Raw genomic sequence first — 23473 nt, 5'->3', positions numbered from 1 at the left:
GTCTGCCGATCTTTTCCAGATACAGACTGAAGCGCTTCACGATTCGCAACGCTGGTTTCCAGTTGTTGCACAGGATTGCAGACCTGGCTGAGGGGGCTCTCGGTACCGGAATTCACAGCAAGCTAGGAATTTATCCGGCAAAAGCAGTGCTTAGTACCGTCTGTACATAATGAGTCTGCATGGATACTGGCTTCTGGGCAACGCGTCTGCGGGCGGAATCAGTTCCAAGTCATTGCAAAAACAAAAGCAACAGCGACACATACTTTTCTACTGACGGAGCAAAACTTGACCTTTGCTATCTGCACACTTCGTTGTTTCTCATCGATTCATTGAGTCAAGGATGGATATCACCGCTGATTCTAATTCTGGCACAATGCAAGGACAACTTTTACAAGATTTACAACATGTGATCGATAATATTGATCGCATTGACAAAGAGATCGTGGCCCAATATTGCCCGGAACAAACCCAGTGGAATTCTTCGACGCCCATGGAGACTATCTGTCTAGTTCTCCAAAACATTATTCGAGACCGCGTCAAGCGACCATTGACGCATCTGCTTAGCAGGAGCCGCGTCGAACACTCCATGCCAGAACTACAGGGATCGCATCATTCATCCAGCACAGAGCTGTTCTTGGCGAGGCAGGAACTGAAGATCCGCGACATGGGACCAAACATGACAAGTACTCTGGCGCAACACCTAGCAGTTGAGGGCAAAATCTGCTTTCGCATCTCAGACATGGATATCTTTAATCCATCTGAAGTCAAAAAGGCTGTGAAAGGTCCTGCTAAAGACTATGCTCATACGCATGTCAAATACAGTGTCGAATCTGGACTTCTTCGTTTGAAACCCACAGAGGAGAGTTTGTGGAAGTTTCCTATAGTGGCTGATGCGGAAAAACCACGACCAGACACGATTCCAGGCTACTTGACAGATCTAGCCAAGTCACCCCCAAAACAACCATGTGTTTACTATAGCGGAGAGCAGCCTGCATTTCGACGTTCGGATCCCGATCAACTTGTTTTTGAGCGCTTTGAACAACTTTTGGATCCTGGCGAAGGTCTCAAAAGGCTTCCAATAATACCCGGCGTCAACACAGTTTACTGGATGTTCGGAGACGCCCAATCCGGCACAGCATTCCACTTCGAGGACGCTGGCCTCTGGTCATGCAACCTAGTTCTGTCAGGCTATAAGTTGTGGATATTAGTCCGGGTATCGCACAACGTCGCCTTTGAGAATTTTGTGCGGAAACAGTCAGAAGAGGAGGCTAAAAACTGGGAATGTGATCAATGGGTCCGTCATATGAACCTCATGTATACGCCCGAGGTCTTGAGAGCTGCAGGGATCGAATTTGACCTGGTTTGTGCTGGGCCGGGCGACATGGTGGTTACAAGGCCCGGACAGTACCATACTGTGGTTAACCTGACCACTTGTTTTGCCATCGCGATCAACTTCACGCTCCCAGATGAACCTGCCTTACGACCGACCAAAGCATGTTGCGTGTGTGGACTTTACTCTCTCTCCAATACGGCGATCACGAAGGTGGCACCTCAGCAGGATGATATCGAAGAGGAAGCGAGAAGCACGGCTGCTACCGTCGGTGGCCTTGCTCCTAGTACGCAGTCTAGCTCGAGCTCTCATCTGCCAGCCCAGCCGACACGCATCTCGCTACCTGTCAAGCCGTTGCGGCAAGCAACTCTTCGACCTAAAGCGCCAACCCAGGAAATCGCTAGCACAGCATCAGCAAACACGAGCTCGAAACGCAAAGCGAAGGCCGTGCAATCCGAGCGAGTGATGAAATCGCAAAGGTTAGACCATGTCTCCAGGCGGCTCGATTCAGAGACCAGGGCTAGCTTGACAGATTTGATACGCTTTATTCGTAGCCCAGCTGCGATTGAGCAATTCTGTGATTTGGTCAAAGCGAAAAGGGAGCCTGATCCTGCGGACACCGCCTTCGTTCAGCTGTCACACGGTACTCTCGAGAACGCAGTCTATTGCTTGAAGATGATCATTCAAGGCGAGCAACGATACAGGACCACCAAGCGACTCCATCAACATACGTTCGCAAAGCAATGTGCGAAGGTGGCAGTTGGCCGCCAGCGGCTAGACAGCACAGTGAAGAGGAAGATGTTGAAAGAGTATCGGCTGAGCAGTAAGGACTTCGATCGACATCGCCAAGAGGGCAACCAGTGGGCGACATTCTGCGGAAATTTCGAGGGATTGTTATGCTTTCTGCCTCAAAATCTTAGTACAAGTCAGATGCAGAAGTATCTGAATGATGCTGAGTTACGCTATTTTCATGATCGTCTTGCTGAGGAGGAAGACTACATCACACGCATCTGCTGTGCCGGGAAGGCCTTTCAAGAGTCCCTTGGATCTGACGATATCAGTTTCGTTTGGGAAAGCAGAAACATCCTCATCTATGATATGACTGAAGCAGAGCTATTGTCAAATCTTCAGCCAGTTCACTCGATTCCGAGAAATTCGTACGTTGAGTCGGATTTCAATGGCGCGCCAAATCCTACATTGATACCACCCAATGAAGAGCAGTGCGAGCTCTGTCAAAATCGAACATCTGAGCGCCCTTGCAACTGCTATCGCACAGGACTGCCAACGTCTAAACTGCGAATCAGAAGGTTTCAGGGGAAGGGCCTTGGAATTGAAGCATTCGGTGATCAGAAAGGGGCTACTGTCTACAAGAGCGGTGAGCTTCTTGGCTTCCTCACAGGGAAACTTGTGCAGAAGGGCACAGTTTCTGGCGACATGGCTGTAGACTTCGTGGATTGTGATATTGACTGCACTGATCATGGCAACTGTTTCCGTCTCATGAACCATGCATGCGAAGGGCATGCTATGGCAAAGATGAATCGCATGAGAGTTTCTGGGTATTACATGTTGGGTGTGAAAGCACATTGTGATATTCAACATGGAACTGAGATTACCATATGGTATGGTGAGGGAGACGGACGGCCAATATGCTATGTATGTGCTAAGTCAAAAGAGTGTTGAACTCTGTACTAGTATAATACCTTAACTGTGAATAACGTTGATCGCAAGTTTTATTTAGATTATCAAAGAGCTTTTCCCCAATAAGTGTTACTAAGAAAGTTTGACATATCTGCATATAAGATAGCTTAATACACTTAGAGCTCTTCCTCGGGGCTCCCGTCATTAAAATGACCATATCCAGCTACTGGGGCACCTTCATCTAGGTTCCAGCCTGCTTCACTGGCTCAGATTCCGGAGATGATTGTTGTCTTGCGTTTTGACCTCTCCGTGTCGAGCGCGGAGAACCGGGCTCAACGCCGAGCTGGTGTCCGGCCGCAACTACTTCTCTGTCAGCGTGGCTAGGCATTTTCTTGTCCTTAAACTTAGAGAGCAAAGTAGATACAAAAGACTTGGTAAGAACATTATTTATACTCTAGTCTTAAATAAAATTATGGACACATTTCTAACCAATTGAAAACTGTTTTCCATAAGTGGAAATTGCGAAAACCGCTTTCCATATTTGCGAAATTCCTTTTGCGCTAGCTCCAAGCATTTGTACTTTAAATATTTCACATTGGTTCTTTGCTAACCCTCTCTTTACGCATAATACTATCAATTTAAGAAAAGAGAACAACATGCAGATTCTTATTATTGCTACTGCTATTGCCACTTCCACTCTCGCCCATTCTGCAATCCAAAAGCATTCACTGAGCAGGCGCAGCGCTACCTCTATTATTCAGACTGTTATGCCTAACTATATCCTGACATCGCTAGCAATTTCCTTGCCAAATATCTCAAAGACTGCTGCAGGACAACATCCTCTCAGCATCAGGCTGGGATAAGGGACAGCGCTTGTAGACATCGGGCCCATCAGATATACATAGCGTATTCCTGCTTCTGTTTCTGTATGGGCTCCGAATAACTCCCTTGCGAGATATTCAATCTTGTTTGCTGTAATTTCCAGCCTGAGCTCACACTCTGAGCTGCCTGCCCGTATTGGCATCTTGACAGCCGCGAAGGGTTGCGGACTGCCTATACGAGTCGTTCTTCTGATCGAGGCTGCAATATATTGGGGAAACACGTCGGTACATAAGAGCATGATCGCTCGATTGCTAGAATTGCATCAATATATGAGCATATGCGACCGAAACTTTCGGTGATATCGCTTGATTATCCTAAATTGTTGATCTTAGAATCCTGAGGGGGGGGGGGGGGGGGAGAGGGAGAAAGAATGTGGTCTCTTGGAGCGAAGTCATGTCAGACTTGATAATTTTACAGATTAAGGCATCGTCGCACCAGATAAAATTAACGTCCTAGCAATTGGCAACTATACAGTTCCCACTCCTTTTTTCCGTCAGACAGTAACAAGCATATATCTTTCTCTTCTCTTTTCGGTCTTGAATACTCTGAACAGGGTCAAGATATGTCCCCTCCCCCCCTTGGCTCTTTTGCGTATGTGGATCTCATTTGCTGCCTATAATACCAGCACGCTTGGGTTGCATAAGTCCTTAACCGAAGACCCAGAACCCACGAACTACCCTATTAGATACTTCAACAGTATACGACATTGACTCTCCAGGACTATTTCCTTCCTTAGGCAAACTATTCGATCCTTGACGGTTGATCATGCTTTCCTATGGTACTGAGGCAACTGGCGCAAGATATCGACAGCAATTGTCTGGATAAAATTAGTTAGGAAAGATATCGGTATTAGCAATATATACTACTATTTTCCCAGCCCTTAAACTGCTTATGTATAGTATTCCTTACTCTACAGCGATGTTTAGTGCGATACACAAGACACCACTCTGCGGCTTGAGTGAGGCAGTGACTGCAGCCATACAATATCTGTATTATTATATTAGTTGAGCTACACTTGCTTATATCTTCAAAATCTGGACATACCTTGTTAAAATTGCACATTATGCAGAGCCTTGTCAAGAAATGTATTTTATGCAGAGACCTCTCCATTTATACTACTTTATTTACTTCCGAATACATGCGCAATCCCCGGGTGAATGATGGAAATGTATGTAGACTAGAACTGTATGCTTCTGAAGCTAGAGACATAGTGATAGCGCTTATGCAAGCTAGCCGAGCTGATAATAATCAGGTGGTGGCGTATGTGAAGCAACAACCACCAAAAGCAGGGGGACGGACGCAAGGAAAAGAAAAGCTAGCAATAGGGATAGAAGATCTGTTATTGAAGTTTGCATATTGCCCAGCTTCCTGATTGGTAGGCGCTGCTGATCGTACGCTGCTGATCAGACACGGTGAAGGGTTTAACAAGGATAGCTTTGACTGCAGTATGCATATGATACAATCCTCATCACTGTCTCTAGTCACCCACTACTTCCGTTTCTTCCCTCGAGTAGTTCAGCGTCTCTTTAGACAATGCGGAACATGATCCCCTGGGTGGGTCCTGCTTGCTGATGCATTGAACCGGCATTAGAAGCTGCAACGAGCTATCTCGGCAGCTTGTTGCACTATCTGTAAGATTTGATGAGAAGCCAAGGCACGAACTAGCTATTATACTGCAAAACAGCTACTATAGTTCCGGACTAATCCAAGCAGCAAGGATTAGAGCTAGGAGGCTGGTATGCAAGTTTAATATGCTTTCGAAGTGGGAGCAGCACTTGCATAGGCTTTGGAAATGCTGCAGTGTCTTAGCATATTCCCAGATAAAGGATAAGGTTGAGTTTTTTTGTTCAAGATACATAATGCTTTATTGAAGATTTGCCAGTAATATAACCAGGCAATGCCCCCTATATGGTCTCACTATGGACCTATAACCTCGAACTTCTATTCAATAACTATAATCCTGTCTAGGAAGTCACCACAAGTTGTACCAGCATTTCTCCTCGCACTTGGAGCTCATAATTGTGCAGCTTCTTATCTTTCTGGCAGCTAGACAATTCTCAGAATATTTCATTCTGTCCTTCCTACTGCAAGGACTTGTTGCCACACAAAGTGTTTTTCAAATCGATCTCCAACTATGTGTGTTCTGTTCTTGATTTATTTATACAGAAGTTGTTTCCGGAACTTGACTTAGAGCCCGTTTCTATGCAGAATGGACCACGGCACTTGGCCGTTTGCAGGACTACTTACAGAGCAAATAAGGATTACATGCTGGCTTAAAGACTTGATAATCAATCTTCTCTGTACCAGAATAAGCATGCTTCAAGGATAGCGTAGAATATGACTTTTTTTATTGATAGAAACAGGCCAGGTATATCTGAAATGAATTATAATATTTTGCCTCCAATCAAAGCAATCAGGTTACGCTCCAAAATATCACAATCTGCTTAGAACATCATGGGATTTCTCCAATCTGCTAGGTCTGCCCCTGCTTTGGTTCCTGTCCTTTGAGGACTCAATGCAGCTTGTTGGCTCAAATGATGTTATATCCTGCTCAGGAAATGCACATCTCGCAACTGTTTCATATACTGTGGTTACAGTAACCTTAATTCCGATTTCACCCTCCATCTCTTGTATCTCGCCATTCCTTCTTCGTATCTTGCCAGTCTTCATCCGTGTTTTGCTACTCTAAGTCTACGAGTATGTTGTAGTGTCGACCTAAGTTAATGTTCAGTCCCGTCACTGATGCAAAGATTTCTTAAGTAATTGCTCACCGTGTTTTTTTATTGAAAGAATGTATGTGTTCTAGTGAAAGGGGATAAACTCAACAGTAAGGTGGGCAGTAGCTGGATTTATAACCTGAGATGACTTTGTTATCGAACTATTCTCCTCTCATTGGCCAACCAGCACACTGTTCACTGTGACAGAAGATATTTTACATTACCCTGCTTTGGAAGGCGCAGAAGAGGACATTGCGAATACATAGCTGAGATATAGATGCTAGCAGCAATAGGTGGATCATAGTAGATAGTTTATTGTGATTAGAATTCATCAATATCTACAACATACAACAAATTACAAAATACAGCAGTCTGACTCTGCATTAGGACGTGTTGTCACTGCGCTCCCCGCATGCCTTGGTCTGTCCCCTTTTCTGCTGCATTCGAAAACTAGCAGAAAATTTGTTCCAAGCAGATTCTCCTACAGTCTGAATACAAAGGGATTCAAAACAAGCGAATTCATTCGCAGAAGCGTTACCATCAGCCACCCGTTCCATCAAGTTTCGGCTTTCAGAATTCTGAATAGCCTTCTGTGCTATAGCTATAATGATAGGATCAGGCTCTGCTTTGAGCTCTGAACAGCGAATCTGAGCCAGTTGAATACTTGCAGCTTGAGGCAAACTTTGCGGTAGCAATGCTGTTACAGCTGTCGGTGTTGGTGTCACTGGTGCTGTTTTCGAATCTTTCGGGATAATAGATAGGCCTTTTGTTGGCAATGGTCTTGATGAAGGCATGGGCCCAACGGGAGGATCACAATTTGAAGTTAGTGGCTGGAGTGTGAACTTGATCGGGTTCTGAATAGAGATGCCGGTCTTTGTCATGGGATCCTTTTTAGGTAGATTCTTCAGGTCTTTTTCAACAATGCTTTTCTTCGTGACTGACTCAGCCAAATATGCGAACGCATCGCTAGTCATCTTACGCGACGCTTTTGCTTTGGATCTGGTAATAATCGATCTTGGAAAAGTATCACTGCTGGAAATCAGCTGCTGATCATATGTTTTCAAGAATAGAGTCACATACAGCGGATCAGATGCGGGGAGTTTCTTCGACCGAAAGGCAGAGAGATGTACTTTCGCGGCGACTGAGATTCTATTTGCCGTCGTCTTGAAAGCCCCGGTAGTATGTATGTTCCGAGATCGCGTACCGCTCACAACCTTTCTCGTATGCTTCTTTCTGGCACTTGTCGCAGCCTTTTCGCGATTGAGTGCTTCCAAGTTGCGTTTTCCATCGTTTTCAGTTGCAGTCGCCTCCATAGCTTTCGTCTCGCTCTTGGAAGATTTCGATGGTCTTGGGCCAAGAACGCCACGGCAATTTGCGCTTCCACATAGACACTTCTGTTTCTTCGTTGAGAATGGATCGAAATCGTAATCAAACGTCAGCTCCTCCCCTGCCATGATCCGATTGTTCCCTGCGAAAAGGCCAATTGTCGGTAGGCCGCGTACAATCCATTTCTCCATCCGGCAATTCGGATCGCATGAATGGTTTACGAATCTAGCTATGTTGCCATTGGTGGCATCAATAATTAGATTCTGATCAAAAGCCATGAAATAATAGCACTAAAGTAAATTAGTGTTGATGCTTTATTGTACATTTTCCATTTATAACTTACTTGGGTATTCTTGTACTCTTGCTTCATACGGCGCTCACATTCAGCCCTTGTGACAACTTCTCCTGTATATTTCAATATAAGCTGGCCGGGCTCAAAACACTGATTACTGCGCACGCCACAACCACGATCTGGAGTCTCAATGACTTCCACATTGTGTTGAACAAGGCTCTGGAAAGCCCGGTTCTGGCAGTACATCTCCCCAGCATTGCAGTTCGTGTCATAACACTCATACCGCATAACGCGGTTGTGGCAGGCCTCAACACATCCATCCTCAGCTCTGCACACACACTTGGACTGAGCATAACTGGCCTGACCAGCTTTGTGCCAGTACGCTTGTGCATTTCCAACGAATCGATCTAGAATTCTATGAGCCCAGGCATTACAGTTCTCAAGACAGATAGGGCCGTGCTTACTCTCAGTCACTTTGCTCCAACTATCCAACTTGGCATCTTGCAATATTCCTAGCTTGCGGTGAACGAAGACAGACTTGGAAATCTTGTGACTCTGATTGGCCAAATTATCAGCCATGAAGATCGTGTCGCTAGTCAGATGTACGGAGCTTGGAAGCATTCCTGCCATATTATTTCGCGGAAAAGGGTACGGATGGAAGGAAGAAAGATCGGGTAAGAGGTTGTGGTCAGTTTGAAAAGATCATCAAGATTCCAAGCTCCGTGGAATTAGAAAGGAGTCAGGATGAAAAAAGTAACTACAGTTCTCCCGACCAGGGCAGTCCCCTGCTGATCGGCGTCTGATGCCCGAATCCATCAATGTGGACCAGGGCTTTTGCAGGGGCCATGACGCTCTGGTAGTTCGGAAGATGACAAAATGTAGGTGCAGCGCCACTACTACAGTAGCCACCCGGGATGGGACACCTTTTGCCGGGAATCCCTGCACGCTCAATTTGCAGTACTAAAGTACATACTTCCGCCCGAGGACAAGGGCCAAAGGTAGGATCACTACTATGAAAGACGGTCTCCACCCGACCTTTTGTCAGTTACCCCTGTTTCCCTTGGAGAATCTTAGTTCATCAACTCATGCTCTACTCAAGCTTTGAAAAGTGAGATCAGAAGGGATGGCAAAGCGCTCTGCGCTACCTGGGAGAGCCTGAGAAAATCCTGCAGATGGTACTCTGCTCGGAGTACTAAGACCAAACGCGGTCTGATCAGCGCTGTCCGAGGCCAAGCTGCGAGGCGAGAACGAGAACCAGGATAGATTGACCTGCAAGTGCCTGCTTTACTTTGCAGAGCTAGAGCCTGAATGCTGCGGGCGATAAGCACTTAAGTAGCTGCATGCTGACTGCAACCTCGAATTTGACTAAAGGCGTGTGAAGAGATATGGAGTATACTAGTGTCGATGCACAGGCGATCGCTTTTGCGACAGGGTGAAATGCATTTTCAGCACTATATAACCCCCTCTTGTCACCTGTCGATATCAAAACTTTGCACTTTATACTCCATTCCCCCCCCCCCCCTTTTCTTTCCCCAGGAAGAAATCAGGCTAGAATCAATGGATTTGAAAGCTTTGGCATCAATCTTGAAGGCCTTGCTTCAAGGACAAGACCAAACCAATATCAAGTCGAACAAAGCCTACAAGCTTGTGATATACGGGAAAGACCTTGACCAACTCCAACAAGGCGGCTTTTTGAGTCTAGACCAGCTAGCGCTTCTCCGGCGACACAATGGCAAGTAGTTTCATCATGTATTTTTAACACATGTTGTTCTAACATATCTACAACAGCAGCTGAAACCAGCTTAGAGAACAATGTGGATCCTGTGATCACACATTCTATTGTCGAAAAGTATAATAAGACAATTCCCGAATCGCTTGTCAAAAAAGTCAAAGACTTTGAAGGTAAGTAGAGACTATTTCTAGAAACCTATTAAAATTGTCTTCTAATCTTGTTTTCGTTAAGGAAAGCACTTAAGCGACATATCTCCTAGCTGGGACGGGAAAAGTACAGCTTATGTACTCTATGTTCCCCTTAGACAGGAAAGCTCTTCGGCCCCATACGCTGTAGCAGTTGCATTGTGCGTAATGCATATGCTTTCTGGAGGGTCGTTCGGAGAATCAATGCTAGTATGGCTGTATGGTAGTTTCGGGGTCTGGCTGGTTAATAAACTTCGCTCATAAGGTTAGAATACACTAGAGCTCTATAGATACAGAAATAGAGCCTGGATCTAACAAAGGAATTTGAGGGAATACCCCCTTTCCGAAAATCATAACTTATGCAGGTCATAAAATAGATCACAGGAACAGTGAATCCTAGGAAACTAATTATTAGGAACCAACATTCAGCACAGCACTTGAAGAACTAAGGCCTCGAGCTACATGGATGGATATACAAGCCATATATGTCAATATCATCCGTGCAGTTAGTGATAGGCGGTCGTATTAGGACCTTTTATAAAAAGTTTACTTGGTGCTCGTGGCAGTATGAAAAGCATTCCAATTGCGCTGACGAACATTGCAGTAGCAAAGCCCAAAGCCCATAACGATTCTACCCATATGGGACCTTTATCAACTGAGGCGCGATGATACTTTGTTTTGTGAATTGCTGTTGCATGGCTCGATTTGATTGTCATTTTCGTTCTCTTATGGTGCGAGTTGCTATTGTGGGTATAGAGGGAAGCATATTGCCACAACTCTGCATATGTTGTTGAGCATATAGGATCAAACAATACATCTTTCTTCACCGACCACAAGTGTGGTATTACAAGTGTAGCTCAGTCGGCAGGGCGAGCAACTTTGATTAATTATTTCAAGAAGGTCATGAGTTCGAATGCTAATTCTGCCAAAAAAAAAAAAAAAAAATTTAGAAAATGAATATCGCTACGATCAAAATCATCTTCGCCGAGAAGGCCGTCGATCAGGGCAATACCCACCCCGCGTATGCCAAGTGGAGGTTCAAGCTCTCCGACCCCGTGATTCAGGCCTACCTTTAGGAAAGGTACAAGGACAATGTAAGTCAATCACACATGCCCCGTAGGAAAGAATTCTAACACGGTATCGCAGGAAATCATTACCCGGCTGCTTAGCATGCCTGCCAGAGATGTGCACGTCTACATCGGTGCAGACACCGATATCAAGGACCATGTAAAGATCTTCCTGAATGATGAGTGTGCACTGCGTGGCCTCCTGATACAGAGCCGAGGCGTGACGGTGCAGAAGTGCAAGAATTGTCGAGAGGAGTGGCATGAGCGGGGCATGCTGTATGGATGCTTCATAGTGCCTGGGAAGGAGGAGCTAGGTTGTGGGGCTTGCAACTTCTTCGAGAATGTAGGCATCGTGGAGGAGAAGAACTGTGATGGTAGAATCGGTCGGTAGATAATAAGCAATCGCCACCATCTTGTCTTGTTTTTCTTTCTACTTGGGATCTTGCTGATACCTAGCGGGCCGAGCAGCCATTCTAAAGGAGGACTGATTCTAGCGTATCGTAACCTTAGGCATGTTGAGTTGGCATCGATGAGTGTTGAGGGGTAAATAAGGAATTTGGCACCTATCGATGTCACCTAAGGCCAATACAGGGAAAGCATCGATTGGGTATCTAAACGGCCCAGGTTATGGGCCTCGCCCGCGCCTTTGTGCGGACTTAGATATGAACTAACGAAAAAAACAGCGCAAAGATTCTACCATCCAACAGAGCAGCCAGCATAGACAGCATAGAATCATACCTCCAGCGAGTCAGGCGCCGACAACGATGTGCCGGTAGGGGTGGGGGAGGGGGGTCCTGCAGAATCACTGCTGGTGCTGCTGCTCTCGTCCGGCTGGTACTCCGAGGTCTCCGTAGCAACCTCGGCCGCAGCCTCCTTCTTCTTCTTCTTAGCGGCGCGAGCCTTCCTGGCCTTCTCGGCCTTCTCAGCCTTCTCCTCCCTCTTGGCCTCTTCAGCCACATGATCGACCACCTTGCGCTTCTTGCTGACACTGCCGAACTCGTGCGTCGCAAATCCCTTGCGCTTCTTGCTGACCCACTCATCCTGGCAGCTCGCGATCATATCCCTCAGGTATTCGAAGCTCAGCTCGTCATCGTCCGACGTTCCCTCCTTCTCGCATATCTCCGCATATACGAAAGGCAAAACATCTAAGAACCGATCCAGGCCCGCGAGAAGGCTGTAGAGGTCCTCCTTGTCGATCTCGCTAGGATCGATGCTCAGCAAGAATCTGGACAGCAGCCGGTAGAACTTGCCGAACATGCGGGTCTCCACCGAGTTGAAGTCCTGAATATCCACAGGGTATATCTTCTCCCAGGTAAACCGATTGAACGGCTGGCTCCACATGACCCGCAGGACATCGTATGCCACGAGTGTACGCAGCCCTGAGTACTCCTCAAGCCACTCTGGGAACTGCAGCTCTGTAACCAGAGACTAGACCTCCTTGGCCGCGGCCTTATACTCCTGAAAGTCGTAGATAGAATCCGAGGTGCGCAGCACAGTCTAGGTGACGGGCTTGGTCTGCCCGACGCGGACGACCCGCCCCCGCATCTGACCCGCTGTGCCGAAGTTCCAAGGGTACTGCAACTGGATGCCATAGTTACAGCAGTAGTGCAGGTTTAGGCCTGCCGAGCCACAGCGCTGGTTGAGCACCATGACGTTGAGATTGGAGCCGGGATCGTTAAATTTAGCAATGGCAGCAGACTTTTCTGCTGCTGTCATCACTGCACGGATAGAGACGACCGACAGGCAGGCTTTCTCGAGGATAGCAACCAACAGCCTACGATTTTGTCAGCTCGGAACTATAAAGAAGGAGGAGTTGGCACCCATCGGTGCGAACAGGGGGTAAAAAGGGAGTTGGCACCAATAGGTGCCATCTGGGGGGAAATAGCGGGAAAATAAAGGGTAATTGGCACCGATGGGTGCCAACTCGGGGGAATAGCGGGAAAATAAAAGAGAAGTTGGCACCCGATCGGTGCCAACCTTATCCGAGTTAGTACTTACAGCTGCTCCCACAGGGTGGCCACCATCACAAGGGTCCTCTCGCCTTTAGCAGCGCGTTGGGCGACGATCTCCAGCACGCATGTATTGATCGGTGACTTGCACAAAACGCGGCTCAAGACAGCCTTGCGCTCTGTAGGGATGAAGTCGAAGGGGTTGTCGCCATAGCCGAGCAGCTGAAGGTACGAGAGGCCCGAATCGCCCGTGCCTTGGAGGACAGCCTCTGTGTGCTCGGCGCCGAAAGTAACTGGTCCGCCATCCTGGCCGCGCACCCTCTGTGCAGTAGTCTCACGGGCCTTGGCCCGTTTGGCAGACTCGGAGTCGCCCGCCTCATCAGCAGCGACCAGGTCCATCATAGCGTCCTCTTCACTGCAGGCACCCACATAGTCCTCGCAGGTCATGGCCTCGTAGCTCAGCCAACAGATCGAGGCGATTATAAGGACACGCAACAGGCCTCCGTCCAAGCGGGCTCCGGTGTCGTCGTCATCCTTATCGGTGGTATCCACGACTACCTCGACGACTTTCGTCTCCTGCTGAGAAATGCCTCCAGTCCCGGGCAGAGTCACCATGTACTCATGAGTGCCTGCGTCCTCATCCTCGCCTATAGCCAAATTGCGGAAATGCTGGTTCATACACTGATCCACCGCTGGCTTCAGTATAGTGTGCCCTACCTCATAAGTCTCGACATAGTGCGGGGGGATACCGTCGCCGGGACAGACAAGCCATGGTGTTCCGTCCGCATAGTCGGGGAGATAGGTGATCGTGTTCATGCCGCGGCGCATGCCGAGACACTTGAGGATCTTGCGGACAAGGTCCCGGGTCTCGTCGCGGTATCGGTGGGTGAGCATCAGCGACCACCACTCCCATCCTCAAGAGGCAGCAGCATCGCTCAGTTCCTTCTTGCGTATGTCGCTGATGCGGTCAGAGAGCCCCTGCAGACAACCATCCTTATCCAGCGGCGACTCTGGTTTAAAGCAGGAACCCAGGCAGGGCAGGTTCATATTCTCCTAGAAAAGACCAGCCAGCCCGAAGTAGTCCGATAGCTAATTAATTGCTGGGGTTGCCGAGACCATGACCAACGAGGCAGGGTTGGTATCGGCATCGGGCCGATCCTTGTAGGCAGCGCAGATCATCATACGGACTGCACGCGACCATCCGGTATTGTAATTGCACACGGTATAGCACTCGTCCAGGATGATATGCTGGAAGTAAAACCCCTCTGGAAAACGGGTCATACAGTACCTGCGGTAGAACCTGGGTTGCATCTGGACCTGTTTGCCATCAACATCGCGCATAGTGGGATTGCCGGCCTCCAGCCACTCTTTCAAGAGACGGTTGCAGACACTTGTAGGAACCTCGCGAACCTCGGCGACATCTGCCTCTGCCGCAGCTCTGCCGCCCTCTTCTGCAGGGCCTGGGGCAGCATTGTCAGTATCTGCCATAGCCGCCTGCTCTAGGTCCTAGTAGGCGGGGTCGTTCTCTTCGTCTGGGTCAGGCACGGTTGGAGGCACGGGTAGCGGATAGACAGAGCCCGAATACGCGGCCTCGACCGTCTTGCAGATCAGAGTGATCTGGCCTTCGTCGTAGCTAGGGCTGATATCATGTGTATCGAGCTCCCATATGCCGTGATCATAGGGCAACCTAGTTTTATCGATAACATAAGTCATTCCCCATTCCTTTCTGAGCAGGCGAAAAACAGTCGTCGAGTATAAGAAGATCCAGATCTTGCGCATATTCTGTCGGAAACAGGGCGTCAGTAATGCTTAAGGGTAAGTTGGCACCGATAGATGCGAGGAAGGGGAAAAGGGGGGGATAAATCGGCACCGATGGGTGCCAACTCCCCCTCAGGCGCTTTATTTGCATACCAGAGACGTCTTTGCCTGCACGACAGCCACCTCCATCTCGGCCTATAGCTGTTTAGATGTCATAACGGCCTGCTGCATTGCAGGATTATGGCTCGTGTTGCTCGTCGACCTGTGGAAGCAGCGCACTTTGAAAGTATCGGCAGGGAAGTAACGCGAGATCTCGTTAAAGTGCTGCTCGACCAGGTTGGCAGGCGCTATGAGCATAGTCGGAATGGTCGAGGGCAGTTCTGATGAGCAGTCGTTATCCTCGTCGAAACCGTGCTTGTCCAGGCTCCTCAGGCGCTCTTTGATAAACTCGTACCGCTCTGCCATAAAGACCAGCGTCTTCCCAGTCCCGACCTTATTAGCAAGCAGGGCACCCTGCATAGCACTCTTGACCATTATGCGCAGCGCGAAGACATCTGGGAAATATATTAGTAGAGGGGAGTTGGCACCGATGGGTGCGGAGGAGCCAGGGGGGAATTAGCACCGATAGGTGCCAACCCAGGGCAGGATTCAACTCACCTACAACCTGGAAGGGCTTCAGGGCGAACGTGTGCTGGCCTTTCCTTCTTCATCTAGGTCCCAGCAGAGGCGCAGGTCGGTGTACTTCTCATTGCCTTCCATGCCCTCTGCGTACATGCTCAGGCCCTTCAGCGCCTCGACGAATGTGACCTCGGCAGGCAGTCTTGCCGGCAGGAGTCCCAGCAGGGCGTGGCACTCGACTAGTTGTTGCCTGTAGATCTCGGCGGCCGGGACGCCCTCTGCTCGCATCCGGGCTGTCTGCTCCGTGTCCACCAGGCACCCGCTGACAGCCTCCTCCAGGAGATCGCCATCTCGCTCACGCGTCGCCATGTACTGCTCGATGCTGATGGTGTCAGTCAGCAGGGCCTGGAACGTCTCGTATACGAGCTCGTTCTCGATCATGGTAACAGTAGGTCTCGCGAGCAGGCCACGGTTGTAGATCTCGTTTACAAGAGCAAGGACGCTGCGGCAGTCGATGGGGGGAATGTTATCCATCGCGTCCAGCATCTCCAGGCGGCGGTTTCCTTTGCCTGCCCTGGCTATGCTTGCAGCAGCTCGGTTAATCCGGTTGTACTTGGCCGTCATAGCCAGAAAGCCGGTGCGACGCCAGAGCCGCTCGTAGAGCTCTCCGGTCTTCTCGAGGTCTGTGTCCCGCGGCAGCTTGCTCTGTAGGCGGCGGAACTCCTCGGCTATGGTTACGACAGACTGGGCGGCCAGGTTCTCGGGGATGTCGTTCGAGTCGTCTTCGAGGAAGCGGCTGTACTGGGCTGCCGTAGCCCTGGTGTAGTAGTTGATGCGCGACTTGCCGAGCATCGGCATCTTTATCGAGTCCAGGCCGCCTGCCTTCTTGGTGCTGGTCATGTTGGAGGCGAACCGCTGGCGCAGGCATGCGATGTACGAGCTGACACCCCGAAACATGTCGTCGAAGGAGAATCCCCATAGCTTATCCTTGGAGGGTTTGTAGCGGGTGTAGCGCTTGGTGCCCTCAGCGTCCGGGAAGAGGCCCGTAGGGCAGTGGGCAAGATACTTCAGCACCGCCATATTTGCTGTGGCGTTCACGTTGATCTTTTCGGGCTGGGACAGGCCAATATCGCCATTCCGGATCAGCTGCAGCGGCTCCTTCTCGTCCTCGAGCACCCCGCGGCAGATCGACCGCATCTTGGCGTTGCTGAAGCCCTCGACAAGCTCAGTATACTGCTTGAACGCGTCGGCCTGCGTGTGCTCGTGGCCCCAAAACTTCAGCAGTTTGGCCCTGCAGAGGGGCCCGAAGAACTTGTAAGCTGTAGATGGGAGCAGGTCAGCCTATACCGTCCGCGGTCCTAGGAGGGATGATATTGGGAGAGTTGGCACCGATGGGTGCGGATGAGGGCAGGGAGAACAGTCCTGGCTGGCCCTATCTGGGTGCCAGGCGGAGATTTTGGGGGGGAGATTGGCACCAATAGGTGCCATCTCGGGAGGAAAGGAAAGGAAGAGAAGGCGTGCACCCGTGCACAGGGGCTGCCAGAGAAAGGGGGAAAGGAGAGGGTATTGGCACCGATCGGTGCCAACTCAACTTGACCCAATACCCGGGATCTGGTCCTTGCTTAGGCCTGGTCTGATACTTACCTACACAAGTCTGGTGCATATACACATAGCGGACCTCCTGGAGCCCGAGGACCTCGCCCAGCGGCTCATTCGCCAGGCCTGTCGATATCAGCGGGTAGAAGAGGGTGACGCCAGCATACTTCTTGCCAATAAAATTGGCGTTATTCTTGACCTCATCCTTGGTCGGGGCCCGGGACTCATGCTGGACCATAGCGAGGGCATCCGGCTTCTCATCCCACCAGGGCAGGCGAAGGGCAGTCCCATCCTTATTATAGATCTCGTTCATAGGAAGAAAGCCGTAGTTCAGCAGCAGGTCGTACTTCCAGCATAGAGACTTGGTGCTGGCCAGCTCCGCCTTCAGCTGCGCGTTCGTCAGCTTCTCCGGGAACTGGATTAGGTCCGGCACGGCTGGCAGCTTCCTGGGTGATCCCTCCATATACCCGGGCGGGAAGGTGATCGTGATGTGCGAGGAGGGTATGCCGGATCCCGAGGAGGGGCCGGCGGAAGCGGCAGGGGTGGCGGGGCCCGGCTGACCCTGCTCATCCTCGTCCTCCTCCACGTGGGCCTCGCCTGTGCCTCCCCCCTTCTTCTTCTTCGCAGGGGCTCTCTTCCTCTTCGGGGCGGCCGCCGCCTTCTCCTTGACCGCCTGCTTGGGCGGCATCTTCCTTGGCGGCCGGGTGGGTTCAGTTCCTTGTGGTATCGGGAATCAAGTTGGCACCAATAGGTGCGAGCATAATCAAGATAGAAAAACGAGCCGTTCGTGGCAGATAGTTGTAGGAAGAAAGAGAAAGAGAAAGGAGGAGGGTCCAGAAGAATTCTCAGGATCCGAGGATATATCCTGAGGGCGCGTGCACGGACCACACGGAGCATCCGGAGCCCAGCCAGCCCGGCGGGCTGGCTGCTATCGGGGGGCCACGAAACTCAGACCCTAACCCGCCCCCTAACCCTGGCTAATGCTGCTAATAAGTCAGCGCCTGCTCTGCAGGGGCCCCCTGGGGGGCCTGAAAAAGCAGGGATTAACCGAGTCGAGGGCCTGAATTTACAGGGGTTGGCAGGGGTTTTCGTCGCTAGCGCCTGTCACCCACAGCGCTCAGGCCCCAGATAATTAACTTTGCAAGGATTCCTGCATAAGTATCGGAGAGTGTCATATTTACTTCACATTCATCATGCAACCAGGGCAATCAAGTGACCTGGAAGCAGGACATGGTGTTATATGGGAAAGGAACTGAATTGAGGGAACGCTACAGAAGGAAGGAAGCAAAGAAGAACGAACGGCCAGAAAGGCTGAGGCTAGCTGGGGGCCGTGCGCGGGCCCTGGGCCAGTGACTCACTGGCCCTCGCACATGTTAACATATAAAGCTTTGGCTGATTGCTACAGAGATGGCTTTTCTTGATTATTTCAATCTCGATAATCACGTTTACAATATGATTCGCGATGCGAGCCAGTACTCAGTCATCTTTGCATGCCTCTCATTTGCTGTTGTATCTTCTGTTCAAATAAATTCGGAATAATGAGCACTTCTCATGTCGCACATACTATTACATGTTGCCTGAGCCTTATATGTAATCTAGCCAAGGGCGATTGTTTTGGTCTCAAGAGGGATTTGAAAGCCTGTCGCTTGCTTATAACTAATTGAACAGACTGACGTATGTAATCAAGATCCTCCGCAACCAATAACCCCATAGTACGCCGTAGTGCTAATCTAGCTCAGGAGTGTCCGTAGGGCTCAGAGGGGTCCACTTCGGGTGTCCTTCGTGGTTTCGTGACCTGCATGTTGGATGGGTCATAACACCAAGGAGCAGTTCACTTACAAGACATACTTCTGTGCCTTTCCTTATGGATTTCATGTTCTTCGATGACTCAAACGTGGTGGAGTCAGACTATAAGTTATCGTCCTCTGGACTGTTATAAGAAGCTGGTAACTATAATTTTTCTCGCCATCGACCCTAAGATAATGCTTATATCATTCAAAATCTCGAGTTCGTGCTTTCTGTTTGGATAATCGCTTTGACTCTGTTCTTATACAGGATCTGATGAGCACTCGTGCATGCAACATTATATAATCTTGAAGTGAGCTAGAATATTGCTATCACTTACTAGCTTTTATACCTACTTTGTAAATAAGATTTAGCTTGCTAGAATACATATAATCCGATATTGTTAGTTAATAAGCAAGAGTGTTAGATAAGCTGGTAATCCTATGTTATAGAATATGAATTAAGAAAGATAAGAGGGTTGATATTTCTAAATACAGTGCGCTATGCTGTAAATATCAAGCTTTCTTGTATAGGTTAGCGACTTTTTGTAAGCGTGCATTCAAAGTATTCAGGCGATAGATCAAACAGAATAAAAAAAAGATATAAGATCGCTTGCAGGGTTTGTTGCTAATTAGAACCAGCATGCTGCTGGAAGCACAAAGGTAGAATGCAATTCTATAGTTCACTTCGTATTATCTGCACCAGAAAGCAAATAAGAGCTAGAGACCTGATGCGATATATAAAGTGATAAGAAGAGCAATGCACTCTGCTCCAACAAGTTTTAGCCAGCGAATCTATTATATAAACCATCAAAAGACCTTATAATGCAAAATAAGAGCAGCGTATAGAGTTAGAAGTTCTTTTTTTTATTTAGACTTAGCATATATATAAGTGCGTAGATGATATATACTGAAGGGAAGTTTGAGAAAGTTAGAATAAAAGCACAGCTTAGCAAAATTTCAGCTCTAGACTTTACAATTAATCAGAGATAATCTAAATGCTTACAACTCAAGCAATATAAGCCCCTAATATTACAACAACTTAGATATACATTGCATTCTTAGATAAAATTATCTTTTACTATTTCTAGATAGGAAAAAAGAATATGTTCCTTTAAAAATAGTAAATTAAATTGATATGCTATATAGAAGATTCCAATGTAATAAATGCAATTTCTAAGCTTCTGAAACAGCTAAGAATAGCGAAGTTGCAGTATAAATTGAGGAAATCTCGAGTTTCATAAGCTAAATGTATTAGTTAGATATAAAGCATAAGTTTTCCAATGCTACATATACTTTTAGAATAACAAATAAGAATCATCTTCATTCATACCTATAATGACCTTCTTGCTTGGAAGTATGGTTTCTCTGTATATATTATTATGAACTATCTCCGTTATATTTTGTCGCTGTAGCTCATTGCAGTTAGAGATATATGATTAATGAGAGCGATCTTCGAATAAGATTTTGTTTATCTTTTTATATGCTTGAGAGTATATTGCTTATACTATAAATAGTAACTTGTTTTATGTTAGCATCTGCTCAAAAAGTGAAGCTTTATAAGCTTATATTCTCTCAGTTCAGAAATTGCAAGTATCTAAGTTGTGTTTATACTCATTCAGCTTGAGCATTATCTTTCACTCACCAGAATAAGTTGATACAGCGTATTCGATCTCGGAAACATATTTTCTCCGGATCAACGCTTTTATTGTAATCCTTTCGTGCAGCTAAAGCAGTCATATATGATAAGATTCTTGCAATGCTCCATCCTTCTGCAAGAAGAATTACAATATCGTACCCCTCAATTGCATCATATCTATATGGATTATCAAGCAATATCTTTTTTCCTTTGCTCAAATCCCACAAGTGTTTAGCGTGCATCTTTGGATTCATAAAAAAAACTAAGTTCGATGTTGTTTTAGTTAAGCCTCTTTTTTCCGAAAGCAAGTTCAGCATCTTCTCAATCGTATCTGTCTTTTTCAAGACTATATTTGGTGTTTCAATTTTCAGATGTGTTGTTTTTGGAATCGATGTAATCAAGATTATTATCTCAGAAACTTTATCTTGATAGCTTATTATTATCAAGGGGTAACTTTGAAAAAGGTTATAATGCAGCTGAGTTCCTGGAAAGATGATATGAAAATATGAGTTTGGAAGAATAGATATAGATTAATTAGTCTTAACTTCGAATTATATAAGTTGGTTCTGATTTGTATATGAAGTGATAGATGCGCTAGTATGAAAGAATATGATGCGAAATAAGCGATATATAAATGTGGAAATCGAGAGCGAAGTAGTAATAATAGCGAGGATCTTCGGATATGCATCAAGACTTAATACATGCTACATAATTCCGGCTAAGCATATAAGTTCGAGGAATAGATGTAGCTTTGACCAAAGCTATATAAAGAACTGTTTTCAAAACCATAGCGTAGTAATAAACAAAGCAGCTAAGCTTTCTAAAGCCTTTCGAAAAATTAGCTTTGTATTGCAAATATTTCCATTAAACTTACAAGATACCCTGAAATAGCTTGTTTTGTTAAGCTCTGTGCTTGCTTTAACATAAAATATGTGTGTATTATTGCATGCGCCATTGCAACTTTTCCAGTTCAGCGATGCATAAGAGAGTATAGATGGAGAGAAATTCCAAGGAAATCTGCAAGCGGATTAATCCGGCTACCAAGAGAACTGGAGATCAAATTCGCTATAGCCATTAATGCTGTAGTTCTTTGAAGGTTTTCATTCTTGATACAAAGAATAGTTATATTCAGTGCAAAGTATAACAGTATTAGAAGAGCTTGCAATCGAATTAAAGTAATAAAGCGTTTGGAGTGGATAAAGACTGATAGAATGAGAAAGCGTAATATTAAGCATTTGAGATAATGAAAAACTGGTGGTAAAATCAAAGTCAAAATGCGATAGCATAGAAATACTCCGATCAAAATGCTAAAACTCAAAATGTATACTGTTATTGTTTCCATTATAAGAATAGAGTGCTTAAATATAATTGTAAATCTTTTCGCAATAGCAGATTATATATAAATAAAAATGAAAAGTTAAGCAACTATTTTATATAGTTATAAGTAAAAGAAAGAAATGATTTGATAGCTTATTTAAGTTTTCGATTAATAGTATTCTTATAAAGATTTTTTAAATTTGTTTGAAAAATATATAGCTTATTAATTGAGGATTAAATAACTTTTTGAGAATCAAGTGGCCTGGGGGTCGGTCGAGTGGCCTAGGGGTCGGTCGAGTGGCTTAAGGGTCGGTCGAGTGGCTAGTAGTGAAATAGCTTAGTAGTTCGAATAGCTTAACAATTCAAATCTAGAGCAATGCTATATATAATATTGCTATTCAAATTATAAGAAAAACTATGTATATAAGAAGCATGAGTTTCAAATCTGAATTTTCATTTACATAGCTTATTTCCTTACATCTTCTAAGAGCAGTTCCAAATCTAATTTTCCTTTCCCTATCTTATTTCTTATTCCTGAAGTTATTTCAATAATGCTAAAAATAAGGGGCTTTAAGGACGCTAAAAAAGGCTTCTGGAATCGGAAGAAAGGTTTAATGAAAAAGGCTAATATGCTTTATCGCTTGACCGGAGCCCATGTTGCTATCCTTATTGAATTTAGAGGAAGCACCTACTTATATCAGTCTGATAAGCATTTCACCTTTGCTACTCGTTACCTTTCTTCTAAGCAGAAACTCGGCCCGGACAATTTCGATACTTGTAATGAGCACTGCAGCAATCCGAAGATTCCAAAGTACACAAAGGGGTTTATGCTAATAAGAGCGGTGTCAAAGTGTTAAGTTCTTGAATACGGAACCGTACAAGTTCTCAATAAGCGATGCAAGTGTTTACTGCCTTTGGGGCTACTCAGTATGTAAGACTGAATACTTAGATTGACAACTGAAGAGCTATGTACTGAATCTATCTAATGGTAATGAACGTGTGGTTATATATCCAGCTCTTTAGTATAGCTCGTTGGGATCGCTGGCGAGCCTAGTGATCCAGGGTGTGAAGCTCGTTGGGATCGCTGGCGAGCCTAGTGATCCTCCCTCCTTTACACCCCTAACCCTGGGTTATGTAATCAATGCTTTGTTAGAACGTTGGGTTCTTGACACCTGGTTCTTGTTACTCGTGACCTGTTTCGTGACCTGCATGTTGGATGGGTCATAACAATACTGTTGCTGTGAGAAATGCTGGAAGACAAAGCATATCACTTAATTCATATCAGCTATCCAGTAGCAATATTTCAGCAACACCTCCATTATCATCTGCCTCTTCTACATTTACACTTGATACATATATGCTAGAGGCACAAACAGCATTATGCAATCCAAAAGCGCTGTTCACAGAAGCACGGAGACTTGAAAAATATAATGCAGAGCAAGATATAGATATGGATTATTCTTTAGCAGCTAACTTTTTCGGATTATCAAATCTGTAATAAACTTGAAGATAGCCTTGTTATAGTGTTTGTATATAAATATAAATATAAGAAGATTAAATTTTGGAAACTAGCTTTTGCATTAATTACTTAAATAAGTTTTGAAATAGTTAAGATAAGCTATAAAAACAATCTATTAATATTC

The 23473-nt window shown here is 46.5% G+C and overlaps 4 protein-coding genes across 4 annotated transcripts; 2 read left to right on the top strand and 2 right to left on the bottom strand.

The window, feature by feature from the left end:
* Nucleotides 1-340: 340 nt before the first annotated feature.
* SET-8 (histone-lysine N-methyltransferase activity/ cell cycle) lies at nucleotides 341-3213 on the top strand (the record flags this gene model as incomplete). The annotated part of the gene is made up of 2 exons (XM_040925423.1): nucleotides 341-2983; nucleotides 3151-3213. 2 exons carry the CDS (start codon nucleotides 341-343, stop codon nucleotides 3211-3213), a joined length of 2706 nt encoding a protein of 901 aa, XP_040779303.1.
* A 4709-nt stretch (nucleotides 3214-7922) lies between these two features.
* Nucleotides 7923-8431, bottom strand: M406DRAFT_44482 (uncharacterized protein; the record flags this gene model as incomplete). Its single annotated transcript, XM_040924250.1, has 2 exons — nucleotides 7923-8183; nucleotides 8237-8431. Coding segments are annotated over 2 exons (456 nt in total), but the record flags the coding sequence as incomplete, so codon positions are not given.
* Nucleotides 8432-11055: 2624 nt separating this feature from the next.
* M406DRAFT_71393 (uncharacterized protein) lies at nucleotides 11056-11560 on the top strand (the record flags this gene model as incomplete). The annotated part of the gene is made up of 3 exons (XM_040925422.1): nucleotides 11056-11123; nucleotides 11184-11196; nucleotides 11249-11560. 3 exons carry the CDS (start codon nucleotides 11056-11058, stop codon nucleotides 11558-11560), a joined length of 393 nt encoding a protein of 130 aa, XP_040779301.1.
* A 185-nt stretch (nucleotides 11561-11745) lies between these two features.
* Nucleotides 11746-17778, bottom strand: M406DRAFT_71392 (uncharacterized protein; the record flags this gene model as incomplete). Its single annotated transcript, XM_040925421.1, has 10 exons — nucleotides 11746-11862; nucleotides 11908-12584; nucleotides 12720-12943; nucleotides 13168-14032; nucleotides 14303-14624; nucleotides 14664-14900; nucleotides 15030-15071; nucleotides 15156-15430; nucleotides 15563-16813; nucleotides 17139-17778. 10 exons carry the CDS (start codon nucleotides 17776-17778, stop codon nucleotides 11746-11748), a joined length of 4650 nt encoding a protein of 1549 aa, XP_040779300.1.
* Between the last annotated feature and the right edge of the window lie 5695 nt (nucleotides 17779-23473).

Source organism: Cryphonectria parasitica (assembly GCF_011745365.1).
Source record: "Cryphonectria parasitica EP155 unplaced genomic scaffold M406scaffold_2, whole genome shotgun sequence".
NCBI classification, from domain to species: Eukaryota; Fungi; Ascomycota; class Sordariomycetes; order Diaporthales; family Cryphonectriaceae; genus Cryphonectria; species Cryphonectria parasitica.
This window is presented reverse-complemented; position numbering and strand designations above follow the sequence as displayed.